The 27454-nt window shown below is 43.1% G+C and overlaps 1 protein-coding gene across 1 annotated transcript in view; it reads left to right on the forward strand.

Moving 5' to 3' along the window:
- Nucleotides 1-27454, forward strand: part of LOC148511403 (sodium/hydrogen exchanger 3-like) — a 184073-nt gene that overhangs the window by 105490 nt on the left and 51129 nt on the right. The window contains exons 8-10 of the mRNA XM_088442279.1: nt 7923-7993; nt 10909-11038; nt 12634-12749. Coding sequence (XP_088298405.1) covers nt 7923-7993; nt 10909-11038; nt 12634-12749 — 317 coding nt within the window. The remainder of the gene's footprint in view (nt 1-7922; nt 7994-10908; nt 11039-12633; nt 12750-27454) is intronic.

Genomic DNA, 27454 nt, shown 5'->3' on the forward strand with positions numbered 1-27454 from the left:
GATCACCGGTACCTGGAGTCAGGTAAGTAAAAAAAATGTTTACATTTTTTTTTCTTTTTTTTACAGTAATCAGCTTGCTGTCTGTTTAGACAACACAGCTGATTACTGGGACCGACTCCCGGCTCTGCTCTCCCCGTTAGAGCAGAGCAGGAGTCCGGTAACCGGGGGAGACCCTGGATAATGGCACCTCCAGGTGGCGTTATTATCACAGGGCTTTCCCCGGTATTTTTTCACAATTTATTTTTAGTAACTTTGGCCAGATCACATTTCCCTTTACAATTATGGGAAATGCGATCTGATTACTAAATATAAGTGATACTTAGGGCTTGGAGTAGAATTTTACGAATTCTACTCCAATTGCCCTGTAATAACTATAGGTGATACTAAAATAATGTGAAAAGGGTGTGAAAAGAGCCTTTTTCACTTTATTTTAGTAAAAATAATGTTAATAAATAGAGCCCTTAACTTCTGTTTCCGTTTGGATACTAGAGACTGCTCTATGCTATGAGGAATCAGATGGTTCTATAATATATATCATATAGGAGACACCTTCTGCAGAGGTGGTTTCCAGAAATTATTATATTAGAAATGTATTAATATTAGGTATCAGCTTGCATTTTTATGTATGTGTGTTTCCATCTTTTACTATTTACTGTTATATTATGCATTGTATGTAATAAATTGTTATACCTTTTAATTAGCGCTCCTTGTCTGGATTAGTTAATACTATAGGCATCAATATTGGCCAATCATTTTATTAACTTTAGATCCAGGCTTTTTATCTAGAGAGACAAGGAGTTAATACAGATTTATCACAATTAGGAGCTGCTTGTTTAGTACTATTATACTGAGGTAAGTCACATCAATATATATGCTCCTGAATTTTATATGCTTGCATATATTTTACATAACCAGAGAGCAGGATCCATATAGCACTCTTGTAGCTGCCGGCAGCAGTCATGATGACGATGCAAGGCCGTCAACGTCATCTATGAAGGCCGATGTACCGGGGCTTAAGTCAGGCCTTTATTATTTATGACTGGTGGTTCTAGTGATGATTTAAGCCCCTCTGCTTGTAGGGTAGCTACAAACAAATAAAAATTGTTAAGACGAGTAAGACACTGGAACCAACTGTGTGCTCTGAAAAATCACAAATCTCTGAGGAGAGTCCAAGTGTGTCCTCTGTTACCATGTGTGAGCCTGACCTTTCTAGTAATACTGTACTTGAAGAGGATCCTCCTTCCACCATTTGTGTGCCTTCTTCTGACGTAGAAATCGAGGAAGCTTCTGTGGAATTGCACAAGGAGGATATTTATGTAGTTGGCGACATCAACAAGGATGTTGATGATGATGAGGAGGTTGATGGCGAGACTGTTTGTGTAAATACTGTAAATCAGCGAACAGTTGTTGTTGCCCATGGCGGGAAAAATCCCATTGTTGCCATGCCTGTGTCACAGTTGGTGCTAGTGAGTTACCTGTATCAGGTGATGAACTGGAATCACTGGAGGCCGGCTGGACTGGAACCATGGGTAACATGAATAGCTCTTTTAATATAAGAAGTGGGTAGCAGTGAGAACTGCCTTTGGTGATGAGTGACTGGAACTGGAAACTTGAGACGTTGGAATGAGACCAGAAGGAACTTGGAGGGACCAGACTGGGACCGGCAGGTAGGCTGACTGAGCTGGTCGGGGTACCAGTAGATGAGCTTGCAGGTGGATGGTAGCATGGAAGCTACTTGGTGCAGCTAATGAGCCGTGAGGTGAGTGGACTTGGAGGAACCAGACTGGGACCGGCAGGAAGGCTGACTGAGCTGGTCAGGTTACTAGTAGATGGGCTTGCAGATGGATGGTTGCGTGGAAGCTACTTGTTGTGGCTTGGGAAGCCGTGGGTAGACGTTGGTAGCTGGGTGGCTACGTGGAGCGACTGGATAGCCGTGGGTAGATGCTGGTATCTGGGTAGCTACGTGGAGCAGCAGGATAGCCGTGGGTGGATGCTGGTATCTGGGTGGCTACATGGAGCGGCTGGTTAGCCGTGGGTAGATGCTGGTAGCTGGGTGGCTATGTGGAGCGGCTGGATAGCCGTGGGTAGACGCTGGTAGCTGGGTGGCTTCGTGGAGCGGCTGGATAGCCGTGAGTAGACGCTGGTAGCTGGGTGGCTACGTGGAGCGGCTGGATAGCCATGAATAGACGCTGGTAGCTGGGTGGCTACGTGGAGCGGCTGGATAGCCGTGGGTAGACGCTGGTAGCTGGGTGGCTACGTGGAGTGGCTGGATAGCCGTGGGTAGACGCTGGTAGCTGGGTGGCTACGTGGAGCGGCTGGATAGCCGTGGGTAGATGCTGGTAGCTGGGTGGCTACGTGGAGTGGCCGGATAGCCGTGGGTAGACGCTGGTAGCTGGGTGGCTACGTGGAGTGGCTGGATAGCCATGGGTAGATGCTGGTAGCTGGGTGGCTACGTCGAGCAGCTGGATAGCCGTGGGTAGATGCTGGTAGCTGGGTGGCTACGTGGAGCGGCCGGATAGCCGTGGGTAGATGCTGGTAGCTGGGTGGCTACGTGGAGCGGCTGGATAGCTGTGGGTAGATGCTGGTAGCTGGGTGGCTACGTGGAGCGGCTGGATAGCCGTGGGTAGACGCTGGTAGCTGGGTGGCTAGGTGGAGCGGCTGGATAGCCATGGGTAGACACTGGTAGCTGGGTGGCTACGTGGAGCAGCTGGATAGCCGTGGGTAGATGCTGGTAGCTGGGTGGCTACGTGGAGTGTCCGGATAGCCGTGGGTAGATGCTGGCAGCTGGGTGGCTACGTGGAGCGACTGGATAGCCGTGGGTAGATGCTGGTAGCTGGGTGGCTACGTGGAGTGGCCTGGGAGCCGTATGGAGAAGCTGGTAGCATGGAAGCTACTTGGTGTGGCCTGGGAGCCGTGTGGAGAAGCTGGTAGCGTGGAAGCTACTTGGAGCGGCCTGGGAGCCGTAGGTGAGAGGCTGGTAGCGTGGATAGCTGAACGCAGCAGGCTTACGGATAGCACTGGTCTAGGAACCAGCAGGAGCCTGGGACATACTGGTACTCAGAGGTACAGCTATAGAATAAGTTGTACACCATGGAATGTAACAAGATGTTCAAGCACTGAGTGCTATTAGAGGAGGATCTATATACCTAGAGTCTGGCAGCGATTGGTGGATACAGACAGGTGGTCTGGCAGTGGCACTCTGAGTGGAGCAAGGCACAACATGCAGAGGGAGCAATCACCTCTGCAGCCCTTGAGAATCAGGACCACACCTGCGACTCCAATCAAGACTAGCAATGCTCACAGACAGAGCAGGGTCCAGGTGTTTAATCCGTGTGGGGGAAGAGCAGTCTGCACACACAGAGATGTTACAGCCAGCATGATTCAGCCAGAGCAGATGTCCCAGGAGAATTACAAACACAGATCCATGGAGCAGCTGGCAGAGGTTAATCACAAAAGGTAAAAACTAGCCAGGATTGTGACAGCCTGGGCAAAGGACAAAAGAATCCACTTCTCATGTGGGGAATTATTTCCACCCAAATCCGGACAACTTTTGCCAAGCCATTTGTGACCATTGCCAAGTAACAGTGAGTAGAGGTAAGGACCTTAACCATCTTGGCACCTCCTCCCTGTTACATCACTTGCAGCCCATTCATCAAATCGGAAAGGGTATTGAAACTTTGGAGACAACAAAAGTAAAACAAACAACAATCAGTCAAGTGTCAACAAGCTGCTCCCTTCTATCTGGATCCAAGCACCTGCAATATCCACCACCAACACCTGCATCATCATCAACATCCTCTTTCGTGATCGGAAGTAGTCCTGCATCCAATATCATAAGGACTGACTCCTCTCCTATCCATTGTTCCTCAGAAGGATCCTTGAGTGTTACGCCTGCTGCTGCTATTGCTATGACTTGATCTTCATCCCAGAAGGGGACCAGGAAGAAGGCAACTTTTAGTAGTTGAAGTATAACCAAACAATTGACTATCACACAATCCATTGCATTGGCAAACAAGTATGACAGCAAACACCCATTTTCACAGCAGATTACTGATGCTAGTATTAGATGTGCGTCCAGTGTCCACCATTAATGCAGTGGGTTTTACCCAGTTAATGGAGATCCTGTGTCCCCGCTACAATGTGCCATCTAGATTTCACTTCTCTAGAATAGCAATTCCCAATCTGTACAAGGGCATTAAAAAAAATCTTATTAATATCCTCCAAATTGCCATTGTGCCCACTGTTCACTTAACCACACATATGTGGACAAGTGGGACAAGGCAAATTAAAGATTACATGACTGTGACAGCCCATTGGGTAGGTGTATTGCCTACAACAGCAACAACAGCAGCAGCAGCTTAGAAATGCCAGCTCATTCAGAGGCTGACTACTCTGTGTATCACCAGTTTCAGTAAGAGGCATACCACTGAGAACCTCTTAGAGAAACTCAGGGAAATTATTGCAAAATGGCTTACCCCACTTGGACTTTCCTCGGGATTTGTGATTTCTGACAATGCCAGCAAATTCGATCACATCCCATGTTTTGCTCACAGAATGAATTTGGTGGTGCAACATATTTTTTAAAATGACAGGGGCATGCAGGAGATGCTCTCGGTGGCCCGAAAGATTTCTGGACATTTTCAACATTCAGCAACTGCATGTCGAAGATTGCAGCACCAGCAAGAACTGTTGAATTTGTCCTGCCATCAGCTGAAGCAAGAGGTAGTAACTAGGTGGAATTCTACCCTCCATATGCTTTAGCGGATGGAGGAACAGAAAAAGGCCATCCAAGGCTACACTACGGCTTATGACATAGAGAGAGGAGCAGGAATGCACCTTAGTCAAGCTCAGTGGAGAATAATTTCCGTGTTGAACCCTTTGAACTTGCTGCATGTGAAGTTAGTTCAGACACTGCCAGCTTGAGTCAGGTCATTCCCCTAATCAGACTTTCGCAAAAGCAGCTGGAGAAACTGAGGGAGGAGCTGAAACGGAGTGATTCTTCTAAGTATGCTAAGTAAGTGGGACTTGTAGATCAAGCCCTTCATTCGCTTTGACAGGATCCAAGGGTCATCAATCCCTTGAAATAAGATCACTATATTTTGGCGACCATATTTGATCCTAGGCTTAAGTCATACCTTGTGTCTTTCTTTCTTATGACGGACATAAATCTGAAAAGATGCAAAGAGCTGGTGGTGAAAAAATTGTCAGCTCAAGCGGAACGTGACACAGCAGCATCTCCTCCTTCAGTTTCTACAGCTGCCAGGAAAAAAGTGCATTTTCCTAAGAGACCCACTGCTGGTGGTGATGCAGATCAGTCAGCAAAATCTAATGACATCTGGTTGGGTCTGAAAGAATTACCTACAATGAGTGACATGTCTACCGTGACTTTGTCTGATACAGTCACCATTCAGAGAATGGTGGATGACTATTTTAGGGATAACATCCAAATAGGTATGTCAGACAGTCCGTTTCACTACTGGCAGGAAAAAGAGGCAATTTGGAGTCCCTTACAGAAACTGGCTGTGCATTAATTAAGTTTCCCACCCTCCAGTGTGTATTCTAAAAGAGTTTTCAGTGCAGCCAGGAACCTTGTCAGCGATCGGTGTAGGAGGTTACTTCCCAAAAATATGGAAAAGATGATATGGAATATGGAAAAATTCCACGAGGAAGACCTTTACCAGCACTTAAGTCCAAAAAAGACATTAGCGTCTGACTCTGTAATGGTGGATTCCAGCGGGGATGAATTCATATTGTCTGAAGACGAGGAGGATACACACACTGACGGGGATGACGATGACGACATCTAAAGTATTGTAAAGCCAGTTTGTGTATGGGATTATTGCCACCAATGTCCACTGCGCATTGGCAGCTTGTTTTGTGGGGGGTCCAAACAAACCAATCATTTCAGCCACAAGTGGGAGTCCCTGTCACTGAAGTGATTGGTTTGTTAAACTGTGAATTTCCTATTTCATATATATAACGTAAGGGTGGGTTGGAGGGCCCAAGGACAATTCCATCTTACACCTTTTTCCTTTCCATTATGTGTTGGTTGGGGCATTGCTGCCTGACATTTTTAATGTTATGGTTTATGAATGCCCAGAAATTGTAAAGGCCACACACAGCATCTCCTCCATGCCCCCTTTCATTTTTTTTAAAGAAAATTCTGAACCAATTGCTGCTTGTTGTGTCAACCCGACGGCACAAGTCGCACAACAGTGACATTCAGCCAAGGGTTCTCAACCCTTAAGGCTGCTGCATGGCCCAAAGGCCACATCCTGCTTCACGGCCCAAAGGTCAGCTGTTGTCAGTCCTCACCAGCCCTCAAAGCTGTAATGGCCGCAACTTGCCAAAAGTTCTAGGTCTCAAGGCTGTTGTAGTACTAATCATAGCTCTGTATTCCACTACTACTCAGCCTGGAGGCTGCATCAACAATTAACTATGAATTATCAATTCTTCAGCCAGGGGCTGCACCAATTATCAATTTTTCAGCCAGCCAGGGGCTGCACCAATTATCAATTCTTCAGCCAGCCAGGGGCTGCACCAATTATTAATTCTGCAGCCAGGGCTGCACCAATTATTAATTCAGCCAGGGGCTGCACCAATTATCAATTCTTCAGCCAGGGGCTGCACCAATTATCAATTCTTCAGCCAACCAGGGGCTGCGCCAATTATCAATTCAGCCAGGGGCTGCACCAATTACCAATTCTTCAGCCAGGGGCTGCACCAATTATCAATTCTTCGGCCAGGGACTGCACCAATTATCAATTCTTCAGCCAAGGGCTGCACCAATTATCAATTCTTCAGCCAGTGGCTGCACCGATTATCAATTCTTCAGCCAGGGGCTGCACCAATTATTAATTCTTCATCCATGGGCTGCACCAATTATCAATTCTTCATACAGGGGCTGCACCAATTATTAATTCTTCAGCCAGGGACTGCAACAATTATCAATTATTCAATCCTCAAGGGTTACCCCAACCATCATCTTTGCACAGTCCTCAACTCTATTTATCACTCAGTTTTGAGCCAGCTAGCTGGATGCAACCTTTTGGCCCTTAACTAGATGAAAAAAAATAAATATTGTGAGCTGTGAGGTGGTCAAAATTGACTGGAAACGAGTGGAAATAAATGTTATTGAGGTTAATAATACTGTAGGAACAAAAAAAGGCCAATTTTAAATCCAGATCCAAAACCAAAACCTGAAAAACAAAACACGGAGGTGAGGTTTTGGCATAACCCATCCAGATCCAAAACCAGGGGAGATCCAGACCCAAAACCAAAACACGGGGGTCAGTGCACATCTCTGACATTTTGACATTTAGGGCCACATTGAGTACATAGATACCACTGCTGCTTTCTCACAGACACTGCAAGTCTCTTCGCATGCAGAGAGCTCTCATGCTCTCATGCTGTGTATGCAATTGCAGTGGCTAATTTACGGATGCCCAGGAAATGGCATTAAAACGGACACACACGCCTGCGCCTTCCAACCACCCCCTCATCACCCCCCCAAACTCCTGTCACTCACTTTGCGATGGATTCCTCTGTCATAGTCACAGTGCAATCGAGCAGTGCGGTTTATGCGCATGCGCAATGCCAAATAGTCGCTCGGTCTGCATTCATAGCTGCACTCAGTACTGAATCAGGCCCTTAGTTCACAGTCTTGCAATTTCAGTTAAAAATAAACACATTTTTGGCAATATATTTTATTTGCTGTGTAAGGAGGGATAAGCAATCTTATATTATTTTCTGTAAAATCAATAAACAAGGTGCAACTGAGCGGTGCATAATCAAATTACTGATATTGATGTTGTATTGCGACTAACCCAAAAAGTGCCAAAATAGACTCATTGGCAGAGGGGTGAAAGAAAAGGCAAATAACTTTTGTTTTAAAGTTGCTAATGTGATTATGTTTCTGCCAGGCATTCGATCACATTTGTTCGGCTATTGAAGATGTCTCTGGACAAATTGGACACAACTACATGAGAGATAAGTGAGTAATTATATACAATGTGCTAGACGATAACCATGAGATTTTAATTAAAATTCTCGCCAGTATACTGAGAAAAAAACAGAAATTGTGATCAGTTATCAAGTTAAGATAACAGCTATAGCGAGCGGCCAGGAAGATGGTCGCGATGGTTAAGACCATCGCGACCATCGGGCTTGCGACGAGACCCTTGTGGTAGGGTCTCGTTGCCGCAAGCCCTGGAGTGCTTTCGGCTCAAACAGCCGAAAGCACTCCCACTGACATCACTTGTGATGTCAGTGGGGCCGGCCCCAGACGGTAGGCGTTCCCATGGGGACGCCTCCGTCTGGGCAGCCACGCCCCCGGCCCGCCCACCAAAGGGGGCGTGCTGTTACTCAACATCGACAGCACGCCCCCTTTGGTGCGAGACCCAGAGCGACGGTTTGCCCATCGCTATCCTGGTCTTGTGAATGCGCACTGGGCCACCATCGACCCTCTTGTGAGCGCTCAGCGCTCGTGAGCGGGTCTGAAATCAGGCCCAGTGTTTGCAGTCCAAATAGTAATGCTACACTTGAACTGTAGAGATCATTAAGATGCATTTACTCTCAGTGCCTTATTCTCTCTAAATTTCCACAGCTTGCTAGTACACTACACACCAGAGCTCTCTCCAAAAATCAGTATGGATGCAGCCATGTTGGACTCAGTCACATGACTCTCCTCTACCATTCAGAGTGCTGCTCCCAGACCAACTGACCACAACAGCCAATCCCCAACAGTCCAGGGGTATATAAGGAACTTTCTGGCAGTCTGCTAGTGCAAGTGCTTTGTTGTTATATCCTGCAGCAAGCTGATAGTGAATTTCTTCAGTTTCCATCACCAGCACTCCTGGCTCCAGCTGTTCTGGTTCAATCGCTGTGTCCAGCATTCCAGTTCAATCCTGGTGCCCATTAATCCTGTTCAGTCCCGGTGTCCAGCATTCTGGTTCAATCCTGGTGTCCAACATTCCAGTTCAATCCCGGTGTCCAACATTCTGGTTCAATCCCGCTGTCAAGCGTTGTGGCTCAATCCCGGTCTCAAACATTACTGTACTGTAAGCTGGGCCGTTTGAATTTAGCAGCAGCATGACAGCACCACTCAGGTTTGGACTGGGCTGCCGGGGAATTGGGAAATTTCCCGGTGGGCCCCACTTATTCAGGCCATGCCCCTTTTTTTGTGGGGGTGGAGCAGATCACGATCGGGAGTGGGGGAGGGGTTGCAGTCCAGCCTGTGAAAGTGCCACCTGCCCTCCCACAACCAGTACTATGATTTGCGATCCCAGCACTGTGACTGAGGTTGCAGGCTGGGATCACCACTACGACCATTGGTCACAGTGGTGGACAGCACCTGGCCACCGACTTGCGAGGCCAGGAAACTGTGTCTGTAGATGCAGTCCCTGCCTTGCCACTCCCGGAAAATGGGGTCGACAGTCCCCGGTTTCCAGGGCCGCTGGACTCCCCTGCACTGTCCCTTAAATGCCTCTGCCTGTCAATCCGGCAGTGGTATAGAAGGGTCTGCGTGTGATCACTCAGGACCCATTCTGTGCACTCCCAGAACCGGTCCTGCGCATGGCAAGATTTCTGATAATCAATTGCGTGCAATGCTGTATTAAGCCCTATATTCATTATCACAAAGTACTTGAGACTTCTGCTACCAGATGTGAGTAAGGGGTTTTGAGGAAACAACTTCTTGTGCAGACTCTGTGTATGTCAGAATATATTGATACTGATATCTTAGTGGCCATTTAAAAGAAACAATCTAAAATAGTGTCACATATGGCAGGAATATTACTTATGGTTGGTGCTGATTCTGAGCTGGGTGCAGCATCTTGTGCCAGTTGCACGTCTGTGACTTTATGCTAATGCCACTACAAGCTCTTCCCTTGGTGTTCACCTTTGTGTATTAATGTACAAGAGTGTCCACAGACACTACAATGTTTTTTGGTGCATCTTGGTGCATAGGAACTTGCACCAGCCCCATGCTAGGCGCAGAATCTCAATGTGAGCGACTAAGTGTCTGGGTACACAAACATTTCAGGGACACACCCATAAAATGCCCATAAGGCAGACCATCTCTATCTCTCTGACCAGCTACCTCGCAGTCACCTCCAAGGAATTCTCAATCCATTTTCTGTACACTTCTGCATCTGTGCATCTAAAATCACTACTGTGACTCTGCATCTTACATCACTACTGCGACTCTACATATGACATCACTACTGTGACTCTGCATCTGACATCACTACTGCGACTCAGAATCTGACATCACTACTGCGACTCAGAATCTGACATCACTACTGCGACTCAGAATCTGACATCACTACTACGACTCAGAATCTGACATCACTACTGCGACTCAGTTCTGACATCACTACTGCGACTCAGAATCTGACATCACTACTGCAACTCAGATTCTGACATCACTACTACGACTCAGGATCTGACATCCCTACTACTGTGACTCAGTTCTGACATCACTACGGTGACTCAGAATCTGACATCACGACTCAGGATCTAACATCCCTACTACGACTCTACATCTTACATCACTACTGTGACTCTACATCTGACATCACTACTGTGACTCTGCATCTGACATCACTACTGCAACTCAGCATCTGACATCACTAATACGACTCAGTTCTGACATCACTACTGCGACTCAGGTTCTGACACCACTACTGTGACTCAGTTCTGACATCACTACGGTGACTCAGAATCTGACATCACTACTGCGACTCGGATTCTGACATCACTACTACGACTCTACATCTGACATCACTACTGTGACTCTGCATCTGACATCACTACTGCGACTCTGCAGTTGACAGCAATCTAGAATGAATACAGTTCATCTCTTTTGGCAAATTGTTATGAATCTTCATATTGTATATTTTGTTTTAGGATCTCAAACATCGATGCAAAATATCTCAGCAAAATATTTATGCGAAAATCAGCCCAAAAAACACAAGATCGTATTCTTAATGTTTTCCATGAGTTAAATGTGAAAGATGCTATAAGTTATGTTACAGAGGTATGTGACTATTTCCTTGTTTGCATTTATTATTTGTGCACCATTTCGCGATTGTCTCTATTAATTTCACCTCCAAAAGGCAAACTTAGGCCTGTATCCAATTAGAAGTGAAAAGCCGAGATCCACAACATTTTTATTTAGGGGTGCAAAGGTGGGGAAACCACTCAGAACCCTTGGAACAGGCCCCCAAAGGATAACTGAGTCAAAAAATCCCTAAAAAAGTAAGGAACACTACTAAAAAGTGGTTTGAAATTTAGGCGAAAAAGTACAAAGTGGGGGTACAAACATAAAAAGTATCAAAATACCCCAAATTACCCCAAATTTGACAGGACTACTTATTTTCTCCCCAAAAAAACTGCTTAATACTATTCTTCACCACTTGTGCAAAGATGCTAATTATAGGCAATTGTACCAACTTAAGTACCCCAAACAGTTTAATTAGGGCTAATCAGGCACTACTACATTGGTCCCCAATGTTTCTATTTTGGGGGGTTCAAGCTGATTTCCACGATACTGACACCACTTTTCGCCTGTTCTGACTTCGCGTTTCTCCATTTTAGCGTCTTTTGGAATTGAAAGTACGCGCACAATAAGTTTCCACAGCTAAAAATAGGCGATGTAGGCGAAAAGTCCGGCATGCGAAAATTTATCACATAAGCGAAACTAATTGAATACGGGCCTTAGTAGCTTGTACACATTTATAGTAACTTGTATTGGAGAAGACTCAAATCTTTTAGCAGGAGAAAAAAAGCTGTGTGCCCTCTCGCAATTCAGACAACTTACGGTAAAATCATCTCCACCCGTTTACCCCATTTAAATACTGCAGAATTGCTTGTTATGAAATAAGTGAGGTTTTCTAGCATTAAAATGCATCAAATGCACCAAGCTACTGCTGCAATCCTCTTATTGCTATCACCATCATGCTGAGAGTATGGCGCTTGACTGTGGTGTAACACCCAGGCACCACTCTGTGAAGCAGAAAATACCACTCCCACCTCACATATGCTAACATAAGAAGAAGAGGGTATGGTGGTGAGGAAGCCTATGTTGCCACAATAGCTACTGTAGCGACTGACCACCCGGGAACCATTTCTTCTCTTTCCCTCTCCATTTGTTTGATAAAAAAATAAATTCCTATCAGGTTCCTGTGTAGCTATTCTGTGACAAAAGTCTAATTAGTGGTTACCATGGTGACTTGGAGATTAGTATTTGGGGAGTGCAGTAGTGAACAACATTGTCAGGTAAGATATTAAAGGTAATAGTTTAAAATAAATGTGGCTCCAACACATTTATGACCTTTATTTTATCTAGTAAAAATATAGTTTGCACAATGTTTATGATGTTGCCTCTTTTAGTTTCCTTTCTTAATGTTTGCTAATTAAGATCTGGGCATTTGATAATCTCAGCAATTTGCTTTTTGTTTGAAAAGGAAGACAATAAGCGAGTTGTACAGTAGGCTATCATAAAAAGTATATGATCTGCAGTTGAAAAATATTTTGTTAACATGATTACAGAAATAATTTATTTTAGAAACTGTTTGAATTACATTTACAGTAAGCTACTGAAAGAGCAGTGTTCATGTATTCATTCACTAGGGAGAACGCAGAGGCTCATTGGCCTTTATTCACTCACCAAGTATGGAAAATATGGCCAATGTGGATTTTAGCACTCCTCGTCCATCAGTCTCTGAGCCATCCGTTTCCTATTTCTTGTAAGTTGAATTATTTTATTTCATTTTCATTTACTGTTATACAGTATTATCTATTCATTTAAATGCATACTAAATTGCTGTATGCTTTTATGAGCTTTATTCTTTTGAATGGGAAATATTATATTAAATAAAACATCACAATACATCTTCCTTATTAACATGAAATATCAGGCTTTAAATTGTGTGACTGTTTTTTTTCATATAGCGGGCGCATTAATGAAATATTAACCACTCCTATTTGTTAGCCCTCCTTTATTAATGACAAGAGGTTTTAATATTACAGGTATCTTGATAATATCTGCAAATACTTTCAACATTTCAAAAAACCAAAGAGGGAAGAAAGGAGGCTGTGGGGGGCCTAGCACTACAGATGTTCTTCAAGTGCCCCCTGGGGGCATGGTCACACCCACTTGGTCATGCACTATAACTGTGACTATGTCCGACTTGGACAAATTGTAGCGTTGGTTGCTATGTTAATAAGTCTTCCTCAATATCATATAAAACATCATCTTGTGGTGATGTGACTGTCAATGGAAATGTCATTGATGGTGAATGTAGTGAATTGGCCAAAATAAGAAAAATAGCTAACATTACATGCACCATCATAGTGGCAAAGAAAAGCTCAGGCCAAGGACACTTTTTGCTCAACATGGTACTAGTAGTAACAAGCCCAGGTCAAAAGTGAGTGGCCAATACAGTCATGCATTTCCTGCACCCTCCGAAGCACTAGCTTCTTGTTCTTGGTGTGGTACTAACAGTTTTACTAGTGCCCAGGGGCGCCGAAAGGGGGGGGAGCAGGTACAATTTACCCTAGAACGGGCTTCCAGAGGGGCCCGGTGGAGGTCTGGTTCTGTCCCCCCCTCCCTTCTCTTTCCCTTGCAGCAGCAGTGGGAGACTGCTCGCAGCTGCTAAGCAGCAACCACAGCAATTTCCTATACCCGAGAGGGGGAGCGATCATACTGATTGCGCCCCCCCTGGCTTTGCGCCGGGCTGAGGGGCTCACAGTGCCCCCTCCCCAGCGCCTCAAAAGTGTTTTTTTTTTCTCAAGGGGGCATGGCCATGCCTTCTGCGATTAGGCCATGCCCCTTCTTTACCTGGACCCGGTGGCACTCTCTATGGCCCTGCTAGTGCCACCTCCAAAACAGACTTGTCCATAATTCAAAATAATAACACTGAGGCCAAAGGGTGTCCATGAGCAGCATACAGTCAGGTCCATAAATATTGGGACATTGACAGAACTTTAAGATTTTGGCCTCTATTCACCACCACAATGGCTTTGAAATGAAACAAACAAGATGTGCTTTAACTGCAGACTTTCAGATTTAATTTGAGGGTAATTACATCCAAATCAGGTGAACGGTGTAGGAATTACAACGGTTTCTATATGTGCCTCCCACTTTTTAAGGGGCCAAAAGTAATGGGACTATCAACTCAAAAGCTATTTCATGGACAGGTGTGGGCTATTCCCTCGTTATTTCATTATCAATTAAGCAGGTAAAAGGTCTGGAGTTGATTCTAGGTGTGACATTTGCATTTGGAATCAGTTGCTGTCGACTCAATATGAGATCCAAAGAGCTGTCACTATCAGTGAAGCAAGCCATCATTGGGCTGAAAAATCAAAACAAACCCATGAGAGAGATAGCAAAAACATAGGTGTGGCCAAATCAACTGTTTGGAACATTCTTAAAAAGAAAGAACGCACCGGAGAGCTCAGCAACACCAAAAGACCCAGAAGACCACGGAAAACAATTGTGGTGGATGACAGAAGAATTATTTCCCTGGTGAAGAAAAACCCCTTCACAACAGGTGGCCAAATCAAGAACACTCTCCAGGAGGTAGGTGTATATGTGTCAAAGTCAACAATCAAGAGAAGACTTCACAAGAGTGAATATAGAGGGTTCACCACAAGATGTAAACCATTGGTGAGCCACAAAAACAGGAAGACCAGATTAGAGTTTGCCAAACAACATCTAAAAAAGCCATTACAGTTCTGGAATAACATCCTATTGACAGATGAGACAAAGATCAATTTGTACCAGAGTGAAGCATGGTGGTGGTAGTGTCATGGCATGGGCATGTATGGCTGCCAATGGAACTGGTTCCCTTGTATTTATTGATGATGTGACTGCTGACAAAAGCAGCAGAATGAATTCTGAAGTGTTTCGGGCGATATTATATGCTCATATTCAGTCAAATGCTTCAGAACTCATTGGACGCCGCTTCACAGTGCAGATGGACAATGACCCGAAGCATACTGCAAAAGCAACCAAAGAGTTTTTTATGGCTAAAAAGTGGAATGTTATGCAATGGCCAAGTCAATCCCCTGACCTGAATCCGATTGAGCATGCATTTCACTTGATGAAGACAAAACTGAAGGGAAAATGCCCCAAGAACAAGCACGAACTGAAGACATTTGCAGTAGAGGCCTGAAGCATACTGCAAAAGCAACCAAAGAGTTTTTTATGGCTAAAAAGTGGAATGTTATGCAATGGCCAAGTCAATCCCCTGACCTGAATCCGATTGAGCATGCATTTCACTTGATGAAGACAAAACTGAAGGGAAAATGCCCCAAGAACAAGCAGGAACTGAAGACATTTGCAGTAGAGGCCTGGCAGAGCATCACCAGGGATGAAACCCAGCATCTGGTGATGTCTATGCGTTCCAGACTTCAGGCTGTAATTGCCTGCAAAGGATTTGCAACAAAGTATTAAAAAGTGAAAGTTAGATTTAGGATTGTTTAGTTTGTCCCATTACTTTTGGCCCCTTAAAAAGTGGGAGGCACATATAGAAACCGTTGTAATTCCTACACCGTTCACCTGATTTGGATGTAATTACCCTCAAATTAAATCTGAAAGTCTGCAGTTAAAGCACATCTTGTTTGTTTCATGTCAAAGCCATTGTGGTGGTGAATAGAGGCCAAAATATGAAAATTCTGTCAATGTCCCAATATTTATGGACCTGACTGTATGTGTGTCATACAGATCACATTTTGCAACTGTGATAAGTTCTGAGCAGCATCCTCCCACAATTTCTACATCATCTGAAAATGTGAGGAAGAGTAGTATTGAAGAAGATTTGGAAATAGAGGATGGAAATTTAGAACATGTTCTTAATCTGCAACAGGATGATGGGAATAATTGTGTATCTGACAATGGGGATGATGATGACTGTACTGTATATGAAAAATATGATGATGATGAATGTCTTCAAGTAAGACAGCCACCAGTGTCTCATCTCATGCTCATGGGGAGCACATTGTTGTTATGCCTGGCCAAAATATCAATAAATCACTTCTGTTGAACTATTTCAACCCCATCCCAGAAATGATTGTCAAGCCATCTGTAGCCATTGTAAGGTAAAAAGTCAAAGTAGGAATGTCAATCATTTAGGCGCCTCCTTGCTTATACATTTGCAGCATAATCATGTATGTGGTTCATCCCAAAATGTGAAATCATGTGCAATAAGCAGTCCAGTGACAGCTTCCACCAGAAAAAACTCATGCAATCATCACCACCAACACCCTAATGATTGGACTCCTCAGGAACAGTATTAAGTAGACCTGTATCATTGGATACAATTAAATCTGAATCCTGTAATGCAATCCATAATTTCCCAGCGTAATCTCTGGAGGCTAGTGCAACTGCTATTAGGGGTAGATTATCATCTCAGAAGGAGAACCAGAGTTAGCCTAATTTCCATCAATTTTCTGTCAAACAATCCTTTAAAAGGGGGTGCATGTATGAAAGGCATCATTCTGTTGCACAGTGAATCACAATGTCATGACAGCCATGTTGACACTTGATATGGGTCCAATATCTGCAATAAATGCACCAAGTTTCAGATGATTAGTAGAGGTCAAGGGCTCATACTACCAAATTCCACCTCAATTCCATTTTTTCTCAAAAGCATTCCCACAGCTATACAGGTTGGCCAAAGTCATTACTTACCTTGAAAAGAACATTGCACCTACAATCCACCTAATAACAGATATGTGGACAAGTTGCACTGGTCAAACAAAATACTACAGGACAGCCCACTGGATAAGGCATGTCACCCCCAGCAGCAGCACCAACAGTAGCATCATCATCATCCTTATTCTGTCAGCATACAAATGCTAGCATACTATGCCAAAACATTCACAGGCAAGCTACTTTATGGATTACTGGCTTCACAAAGACACATATAGTGTAAAGTTGTAAACTTGTTGCATAAACGTCATAATGTTATATGCAAATGCCTCACTCCAACGAAAACTTTCCTCTGAATTTATCATATCAGATAATGAAGCCATTGTGCATGCAATTCACATGGGCTATTTTAACATAATTTCATGCTTTGCCCACACAGTAAACTTGGTGGTTTAGAATTTCCTCAAGAAAAGTTCTCCATTGACTGTAAAATTTGGGGGCATTTTCGGCATTCCACAACAGCATGTAGTAAATTGCACCCTTCAACAAAAAAAAAAGAAAATTACCTGCCATGTCATTAGCTGAAATGTACAGAAAAAAATAACGTACAGCATGCACAAAGTTCCATTTACTTATACAGGATTTCAAATATTTATGCAAAAATAATGGTAGGTACTGTAGGTATAATTTTATTTTGAGCGAATATTTACCATATTAAATTGGATAACATTTTAAATGGGATTACACTAAGTGGATTTTTATTTCTTTCTACACTATGTGAAGAAGTTTAGAGGAGTAAAAAGAAATTGAAATATGCAAAAAGTCAAGTGGGGCTCTAGTTAGCAAACATCTGTACCTGTGACACTTTTCTCTGATCTGCTTCATCACTTGAATAACCCATTGTCCTCTCATCTGTGGGGGCACGACTGAAAAGTAGCACAGCTTTTATACAGACACAAGGGGTGTTTAATGGGGTTGGGTATGGGAGGCAGGCAGTCGAGATGCCGGCTGTCAAAACACCGAGAGTGGCATCCCGATGCTTAGAATCCCGACATTCACAGCTTAACCCTCCCTTCCTGCATCCTAACCTCCCCCCCGTATCCTATCCCTAACCCTCCCTGTTAGTGCCTAAACCTAACCCTCCCCCTGTAGTGCTTAAACCTAACCCTCCCTCTTTAGTGCCTAACCCTAACCCCCCTCAGTGGTGCCTAACTCTAACCCCCCGGTGGTGTCTAAACCTACCCCCCCTCCCCCCATGGTGTAAAGGTAACACAGCCCGCTATAATCATGTTCGGGATGCTGAATGTCGGGATTCCGGCTTCTGCATCTCAACTGACGTCGGGATTCCGACTGTTCTGGCTGCGGGACGGGATTCCAGCACCGGGATTTCGACCTCGGGCTTCCCGTGCAGCGGCCAATTAACTACATCCCGTTTAATGTTTCTAACAATTCATGCAAAATATATCTGTTTTCCTATATTTTTGCATAAGACTTTGAAAATCCTGTACAAGCAAGAGGAATCATAACTGTGGAATCCTGCAGCAATGTACATCATTTTTTTTTCTGTACAATATGGTTTCATTGTGTTAGGGTAACATTAATTAGGTGTAGCAGTTTTTGTAGGTAGCATTCGTTTGGGGCATTATTTATATTGATTTCATTAGCTAAATGAAGCAGTATTAACAAGGTGGAATTCCATACTTTATATGCTTAAGTGACTGAAAGAGCAGCAGTAAGAAATCAAGAGCTACATATCTAAACAAGATATAGGGAGACGGGGAACATAGTTATCTTACTGCAGCACACTGGAGAATCCTTTCAGTTGTATTCAAGCTACAAAACCATTTGAAAGTGTAACAAATAAAGTGAGTTCTGACACTGCCAGCTGGAGTCAAGTCATATCCTAATTAACCTACTTAAAAGCATAAGATGAAAGAAAACAATTCTGCAAAGTATGTTGGTCTAGTAGATCAATGTCTTCATTCCCTTCGCAATGAACCAAGGGTGTGCAAGATGTTGCAAAATGATGACTACATTTTGTCAACCATACTTGATCCTAGTTTGAAATCCTATGTCATGCCTATTTTTTCCAAATGACCTAGATCTTAAAACATGTAAAGATATCTTTTTGAGAAAGTTGTCAGACCAAGTCTCAAGTGCCACATCCTCTGCTTCAGCTTTTACTAGTGCTGCTATTAGTACAGATGTATCCTCATAAATTTGCCCTATTGCATGGATCAGTTTGATGTGTTAAATGTGTACATCTATGGGCGAACGAGTTTGAATCTGTGTACAAAGTGCTACGATGCAGTGGCCACAGCTTTTTCTCATGCCAAGTTCCACTGGGGTTCATCTGTAACTTTGTAAATTTTTAAAACTAATTCCTGTGTGGATTAAGTCGCAGCCAAACATCTGTAGTACACTTGGGGCCTGATTCAGACCCGGTCGCAAGCGATGAGCGCTCGCAACTGGGTCGATGGTTGCCCACAGCGCATGTGCACGACATAGCCGGCTCCGTCGTGCGCATGCGCGAGACCCGGCTAGCGACGGGCAATCCGTCGCTCCGGGTCTCGCAACAAAGGGGGTGAACTGTCGATGTCGAGTGACAGCTCGCCCCGTTTGGTGGGCGGGACGGGGGGGTGGCTGCCCAAACGGAGGCATTCCCGAAGGAATGCTTGTCGTTTGGGGGCGGCCCCACTGACTTCACGAGTGATGTCAGTGGAGAGCTTCCAGCTCTGTTAGAGCCGAAAGCTCTCTGGGGCTTGCGATGAACGAGACCCTACCACAAGGGTCTCGTCGCAAGCCCGATGGTCACGATGGTCTTGATCATCATGGCCACTCGCTATAGCTGTGGTGGTCACCCATAGCTATGCGAGCAGCCAGGAGGCCGCTCCTAAAAAAAACAGCGCCCGACCCTGATTCAGAGCGAGTGCTCGCTTTTTGCGAGCGCCTCTGAATCAGGCCCTTGGAGTGGTGTTTCGCTACATCTGTGATGCAATTAAGATGCAAAGTTTAGAGAAAACCAAAGCCAAAACATGAAATAGTAGCAGAGCATGGGTATACACGGGGTACATATATATATACATATATATATATTTATATACATATATACATATTTAAATACATATATACAAATATATATATATATATATATAGGTTTGCAATGTTCCGGCACTCTTTTTTCTCCAAAAGTCAAATACCTGGTTGCCCTTGTATTACAATAATCGACTGTGTATGGCTGTGTGAATTGCTTCTGTAGCCCCATCAGCAGGAACTATCCAAATACAAAAGCAAAGTCTTATCTCCACGTGTAATCACAAACTGTGCTGGAGCCGCCGGAGCCGGATGCACATCACTGGACAGCGCTGAACCTGACGTGATGACGTCATTCTTCTCACCTCTGGAGGTTGCTATGCCAACTTAAAACGCTTCTCTTTCACCTGCTCTCTGTGAATGCACAGAAAAATACAAAGTGCACTATTACATGAAAACACCCACATACATGTACAGTATATGCCACAATAATGTGTGGTACAAGCACTACACGTGGGACAAGGGCACTAGATGAAAAAAGGGACTAATACTAATAGGCTACTGTAAGCAAAATATATAACTAGCGCTACACTTAGAATGTAAGCTCTAACGAGCAGGGACCTCTTTCCTCATGTGCTTCTCTTTACCATTTCTTCCACTCTTTACTCCCCATAAGGGCACCTAAAACGTGACTGCCAACTCCCTGCTGCTTATTGTGAGTGCTTTAATCGCTATTGCAGAAATGTATATAAGTCATGTCCTTGTCCTGCACTGTAATGTACTGTAAGTTACTTGTTTCTTGTTCACTTATTAGTTCTATGTACTATGTAAGGCGCTGCGGAACACTTGTGGAGCCATATAAATAAAGGATAATAATAATAATAATAATACACAAATCCTAAAAATCCATGCCTATAAAATGCTAATGGTGTCAGATACAGTGTGGAAACATATCATATCAACGAATTCCTTGAAATGCGTTTGTTCAGTTCCACAGGTTGTACTGTGTTTAATCTAAAGATCCACTTGGCCATCAATTTTGTCAGTTATGCCAATCTATCACCTCCCCTTGGTAGGGGTGGTACATGATCTATAATTTTGTACCTCAGTGTTGTTAATTGATGTTTCTTTTCCTTAAAGTGTTTTGCTACAGGTTGGTTTATGTCCTTTCCTGTTAGTGCCATCCTGATGGGCGAGCGGTGTAATGCCATCCTTTCCTTAAACATCCTCTACGTCATCCCAGTGTAATACAGTCCACAAGGACAGATAATTTTAGTGCAATTTTTAGTACATACTTATATATAAAGTAAACACACATTTTTATTCAAACTTGCATAAAACTACATATTGGGGTGTAAGTCCTGGCTTTGTTTGCTTCGTGTTGTCAGGAAAAGCACAATTAGAGCTGGCAACATAAAAAATGTCTCACCTAACACTCAAATTAACAATTAACACCGGAAAAACAGAAAATTCGTACAGGAGCTCTTACAAATAAATGTAAAATATATATATAAATACATCCCTCTTGATGAAGGTTTTTCTTCAAATGCACTATTCCTCCTTTAAGGGGCAGTTTCTAACCTAAAAAGAAGATAACTTTCACAATAGTGTGATAGAGTAACTATAAGTTCATGTATAATAAATAAGGTGTAGACTTCATGAAATTTACCTCCAAAGTGATATTCCTTTTCACCCAATAGGTATTACACTTACAGGAAATCAAAGATCATATGCAAGTACAGATCTCACACTTCTAAGCGTCTTAGTCTATCCTTCGTGTTTTATCTCCCCATAAATATAGTGCCCTAATAACAAAGGACAGTAGCAAATAGTGTAAAATTGTTTTAATTGAGAGATAACCAATGGCACAGATTATATGTGTGTGGATTCTTGTACAGCAAGAATCAACACACATATAAATTGGACTCCTACCAGATGGAAATTAAGTGAACGCTTATCTTATGTTCAGCCCGGGTACACCAACCATATTTATGCCGAGTTCAGCCAATTGTAAACCATTCCTAGAAATGTACACCAATTTTTAACACATATAGTAATTCCCAGATCATTTTGTTATAATGGCCAAAACATCATGCCATACATTAAAATTCAAGAAATATGAAAATTCATTACAATAATAATTTTGAAATCCATCCAGCTTGATGTTACCATTGGTTACATCCTTCCTCTCATTCTAATTGATGGATCCCAATGTCTATCAAATGACTGTTCAAAGCCATGACAACCGGAAGTTACTATACAGGCCTCTAAGTGTATATCGCTGATACCAGAAGCTAGCGCCGCATTCAGAAGTGACTTCCATACACTACTGCTACACGTGTATAAACATATCTGTTATTTTGAGCTGTGCACGTGCTCCAAGCTGGACGTAGTAAGAATCAACATCTGCTCCATGTGAAGGAACAGGCTTGGACTGGGCTGCCGGGGAATCGGGTATTTCCCCGGTTGGCCCCACTGCTTTATGGCTCTGCCCCTTTTTATAAGGGGGCGGGGCTTATCGGGCTGCGAAGGGGGGGAGTGCGAATGTGCACTGGATGTCTCTGGAGAGCTGCTGAGGGGCCTGCCTGCTGCTGCTTCTAACGGGCAGCAGCTCTAGAAGCACTGACACTGACTGTACTGTGGAGGGGGAACATAGGGGACATGTTCCCCGGGCACTCCTCTCAGAGGGAGGCTGTCATAACTGTCACATCATGTGATGCTACCTGCTATGTGTGCTCAGTGTACTGTGTGAGAGCAGCATGCTGCATGCCCATACAGCATGTCAATCACATTCACCTTCCTCCCCGAGCCTTCATTCTCATCTGAAGCTCCACCCCCTTTCCAGCTTTAGCCAGCTTTAGTCAATGTCATGTAACAAAAATTCAATGTTAAATATGTTGCTAAATTGATATAAATCCCAGCCATTGATGTCAAAGTAAAATGATATATACACTATACATAGTGCTGAGACTAATTGCTATTGGCTACAATTAGTGAAAGCTATGCTAAATATAAGAGGCCTATGCTCCAGCTACTGATATATAAAATGATACATGTACTATATGCAGTGCTGGGAATGATTGCAATTGCCTAAAGGTTTAGCTGCACTATTGTATACATGAATACCCAGAACTGCAAAGGTTAACATTTTTACCTATAAAATCTTTTTTTTTATGGTATGTGATTCACACACATGATATAATGGGAACTATTACTATTATATATCACATGTAGTGGAGACCTATTAATACTAGGTGTGTTGACCAATTATATACTAACATATACCTGCTGTGTGGGATCTAACCTTATAGCTATGAGACTCAGAACTACAACATATATTTGTGTACACTGCATAGCTAACAAATATTCACTATAAGCATTGTATGGCAATACATAAGGATAAGGCATCTAAGTATAGGAAGAGAAGACATTGTATCAGTTTGGAAAACTGACTATACACAATATTAGTCACTGCATTGTTTGATACAATTTGCTATTTCCTTCTAGGAGCTGATGAAGGCATTTAACCTTAAGAAATAATTATTTGCAACATAAATAACAGAATAAACTATAATAAGTAATGAACCACTGTGCTACTAAACACTGATTATATTGAAATAATGACAAATTGACAACGGTTTTGTTTTGCATATTTTATTGTACACATCAATTTTCATCTCTTTTGCACAATTCTATCTTTTTATATTTCACCATCTTAGCAAATTTAATATAGTGAGATTTTAATGCATACCTATTAAAAATATTACATTTTAAATTACCAATGTGGGTCCAAGTGCACCCATTAAAGCTACTTACTTTTCCTCTTTGTATATGTGATTTATATACAGTACGGTTATGGTCACTTTAAGGAATATGTCCGGGATATTACCATGGTACTAATGATAGAAAATGAGAACTACGACCCCTATTTTTTCTTTATTATTTTGTTTGCTTTGTAATTATTTATTTTTTAATTCGGTAGTTAAGAGGGGGTGATTTTTAAACTTAAACTCTAGTTTGTCTAGGAAAGGTAGACTTTGCCTGAATGGATCAAGATGGGGGCCCCTAAGATAGTATCTGTGAGATCTTAGGGCCTGATTCAGCTTAGGAAGGAATTGTGAAGCTGTACGCAAGCAGCTTTGCAATTCTGTCCTTGCAATTATAGTAATGTAGCAGGAGGCATCACACCTCCTGTATGCATTAAGTATCCAAGCTGCGTTGTACAACGCAGCATCGGATAATCTGCGAGAACATCGGCCGACTAAGTGACCCATGGGGGTCACACTGGCGGCTGCTGCAGATGAGAGAAAGAGGCCAGGAATTCTCAGTCAGCCGATGGAGATGCTGGCTCGTTCCCTCCCACTGAACGGCAGCAACATGGCTCCATTTAGGAAACGGAGGTCGTCGCAGCCCCATTCCCGCCAACGAACAGCAGCAGACTGTCAATCATTGACAGTCTGCTGCCGGACTGTGTGCAATTACACAGTACTGCACATGCACAGTACAGGTCGGGTGCCTGCACAGATTCCCGACCATCGGGAATTTACATTGAATAAGGCCCTTATTCTGGCTTTGGGGGAGCATTTTAGTGAACCAGCTCACTTTTTTTTACACTTTTTTATTGCTGCCTGTCCAAGAGGGGGAGGCTTCGGCAGTCACCATTCAGTGTCATTCCACATGCAGAGTGTAGCCCGCGGATCTGTGTCTGTTTTTCTGTGAGATGTGCTAATCCTAATCAGGCAAGACTACTAGTGAGAGCCTCTTTTTTAGGGGGTATGAAGTCCTGTGTCCCCGCAGTCAGATCATGCAACTGATGCCTGTGTCTCCTGGTGTGTGATCTCCATCAACCACTCACAGCTGTATCAGCTCCTCACATTACACCCACTCCCCCAGCTCAGCTGCTGCCACTGTCAATACACAGAAGCAGGCGACCCTTCAAGACTGACAGAGCCTTTCTAAGGCCACGGGCCCAGCTCAGATAGCAACACTTATGACATTATGGGGTGGTAAGCAATGAATAATATATCACACACAGTTATTTATGTGAGTGTGAAAATGTGAATAGAGGGCATGTGCTGTACTTGAGCTTGACCCTCCGCTGCTTTGGGCTGACTCTAGTGGTGGATAAAGTAATGCAGCTATGACGGGCCATTTGCGTATGCGGATGATACTCAAATCTACCTATCCTCCCCAGATTTGTCCCCATCAGTGTCACTGAATGTCTTTCTGCCATTTCATCCTGGATGGCATCTCACCACCTGAAACTTAGTATATCTAAAACAGAATTAATTATATTTTCACCGGCCAGTAGTAGTTACCAACCTGATATCTCTATTACTGTTGACAACTCGACAATCAACCCCACCCCACAAGCTTGCTGCCTAGGTGTCATCCTTGTCTCTGAACTGTCTTTTGTTCCCCAAATTCAATCGGTCTCTAAATCATGTTACATACATCTAAAGAACTTATCCAAAATTCAGTCATATCTTACGCAAGACACTGCAAAAACTCTAATCCATGCACTCATTGTTTCCCGCATTCACTATTGCAATAGTCTCCTTATTGGTCTTCCCAAAAACAGGCTTTCACCACTACAATCCATTTAGAATGCAGCTGCGAGGCTGATCTCTCTCACCAAATGTTCAGTGTCTGCTGATCCACTCTGTGAGTTCCTCTATTGGTTACTGGTCTTTTACCGTATTCAATTTAAAATACTTACACTCACACATAAAGCTATTAACCAAACCACACCAACATACATCTCTTCACTTATCTGAAAATATCTTCCAACCCGACATCTCCGCTCTGCACAAGATCTGCATCTCTCATCCCCACACATTACTTGTCCCATGCACGGTTACAGGACTTTTTTGGGGCTGCACCCACCCTGTGGAATGCCCTCCCACACACAATAAGACTTTCCGCTAGTCTCCAAACATTCAAGCGTTCTCTGAAAACTCACCTCTTCAGGCAAGCTTATCAGATTCCAGGGCCGCCCACATAACCTTTATAGCTTCCCTATCTAACTCCTTTCTTATAGTAAACACCTATCACATCTTCTCTTTCTTCAATTTCACATCCTCCTAACCCTAGTCCAATTTTCCAGTGTGATTGTATTATACAGCCCACTAAGAACATCTGTAATTGGGCTGGATCAATTTGCAATATGTAGCACCTATCCTTGTGTATTAACACCTATTTCCCTATAGATTGTAAGCTTGCAAGCAGGGCCATCTTACCTGTATGTATGTCTTTTACGTATGTCTTGTATGTATGTATGTATGTATGTATGTCTTTTACAGCCCAGTAAAATGTTAATGTTGATTCAAATTGTAAAGCGCAACGGAATTTGCTGCGCTATATAAGAAACTGTTAATAAATAAATAAATAATACATTTGCGCGGTTGAAACTGTCACTCCCATAACCTGCGGCAGTCCTGCTTTTGAATCCATCTGGCCAATTCATTGACTAACACTTTATTAATGTCAGAGCCTGCCCACAAGAATGGTCCTGTCAGTGAGAAGAGAAGTTTGGTAAACACATACGATTATAGTGTTCATTCTAGCTTCTTGATCGGGAAGGGCACCGATCAAGAAGCAGGGTACATCTGCACACGCGCAATGTGTATGCCCGAAAACAGCCCAACGGGAACACCTTACTATTCTACTAAAGGGGGTACATATTATTAGTAGACTAAATAGGGCACAGATTATTATAAAACTATGTCATGTCCTTTGTGGGATGGCCACGCCCCTCTAGTTGATGACCTCACCTACGCAATGGCTGGTCAAGCCCCTGCTGGCCTCTTCCATTGCATTCCCCTGGGGGCCCTTCATGCCCTATTCTGACACTGTGAAGGAAGGTGTCCTCTTCCGGGTTTAGGCTGTCAGGGAGACTACTGATGATATCTGTTTTGAGGTTGGAACCTTCCCCCCAAAGGAGGAATAATGCATGTGAAGAAAAACCTTTTCATCAAGAGGGACGTATTTATATTTATATATATTTTAAGTTTATTTTGAAGAACGTCTGTATCAATTTTTCTTTTTTTTCTGATATTCATTATAATACAGAAAGACACCAAACTCACATCTGCCCCTAACTGGGAAGAAGAAAAACGAAATGAGCAATACAGTGTTAAACACTAACAGTTACATTTTTTATGTTGATGAAAGTGCCGCTTTTAAAATGGAACACATGTTAATGACTGTACCTTGCAATTATGTTTTTACTCTGCATAATTAATGTTACATTTTTCAAAACTGCATGCCAAAAACACTTTAAGATTAGATTTTTCACTGTAGAGATATTATAAGACATTTATGAACACTAATGTGCAATGACGTGGCACTTGCAAATATGACCTTTGGAAAAGTCATTATGGAGTAACATACAGGAGAGGTGTATTTTGAAGGGTAAGTACCACTGTGGGACATTATATTAAAGGACGCGCACTGTGGATAACTCTAACATAAATACCCACACACTCATAAAAGCCTAGATTAGCTGAAATTGCAAGTGTTAGCATCACCACTGGTACCAATGTAGTATTACATTTTACATGGTCATTTTTATTCTAGCTTTTATATTCTATGTATGTATATAATATATATTAACAGGGCCGGTGCAAGGTTTCTTGGCACTCTAAGCAAAACTTCAGCCTACTGCCCCCCATCGACCACCTCTCCCCCCTTCATGTAAAGCCGACGACTACAATTAATTTTAAAATCTAAATTGATTTTTTTTTACTACTATTATTTTTTTAT

Source organism: Taudactylus pleione, unplaced genomic scaffold (genome assembly GCF_031769625.1).
Source record: "Taudactylus pleione unplaced genomic scaffold, aTauple2 ptg000309l, whole genome shotgun sequence".
NCBI classification, from domain to species: domain Eukaryota; kingdom Metazoa; phylum Chordata; class Amphibia; order Anura; family Myobatrachidae; genus Taudactylus; species Taudactylus pleione.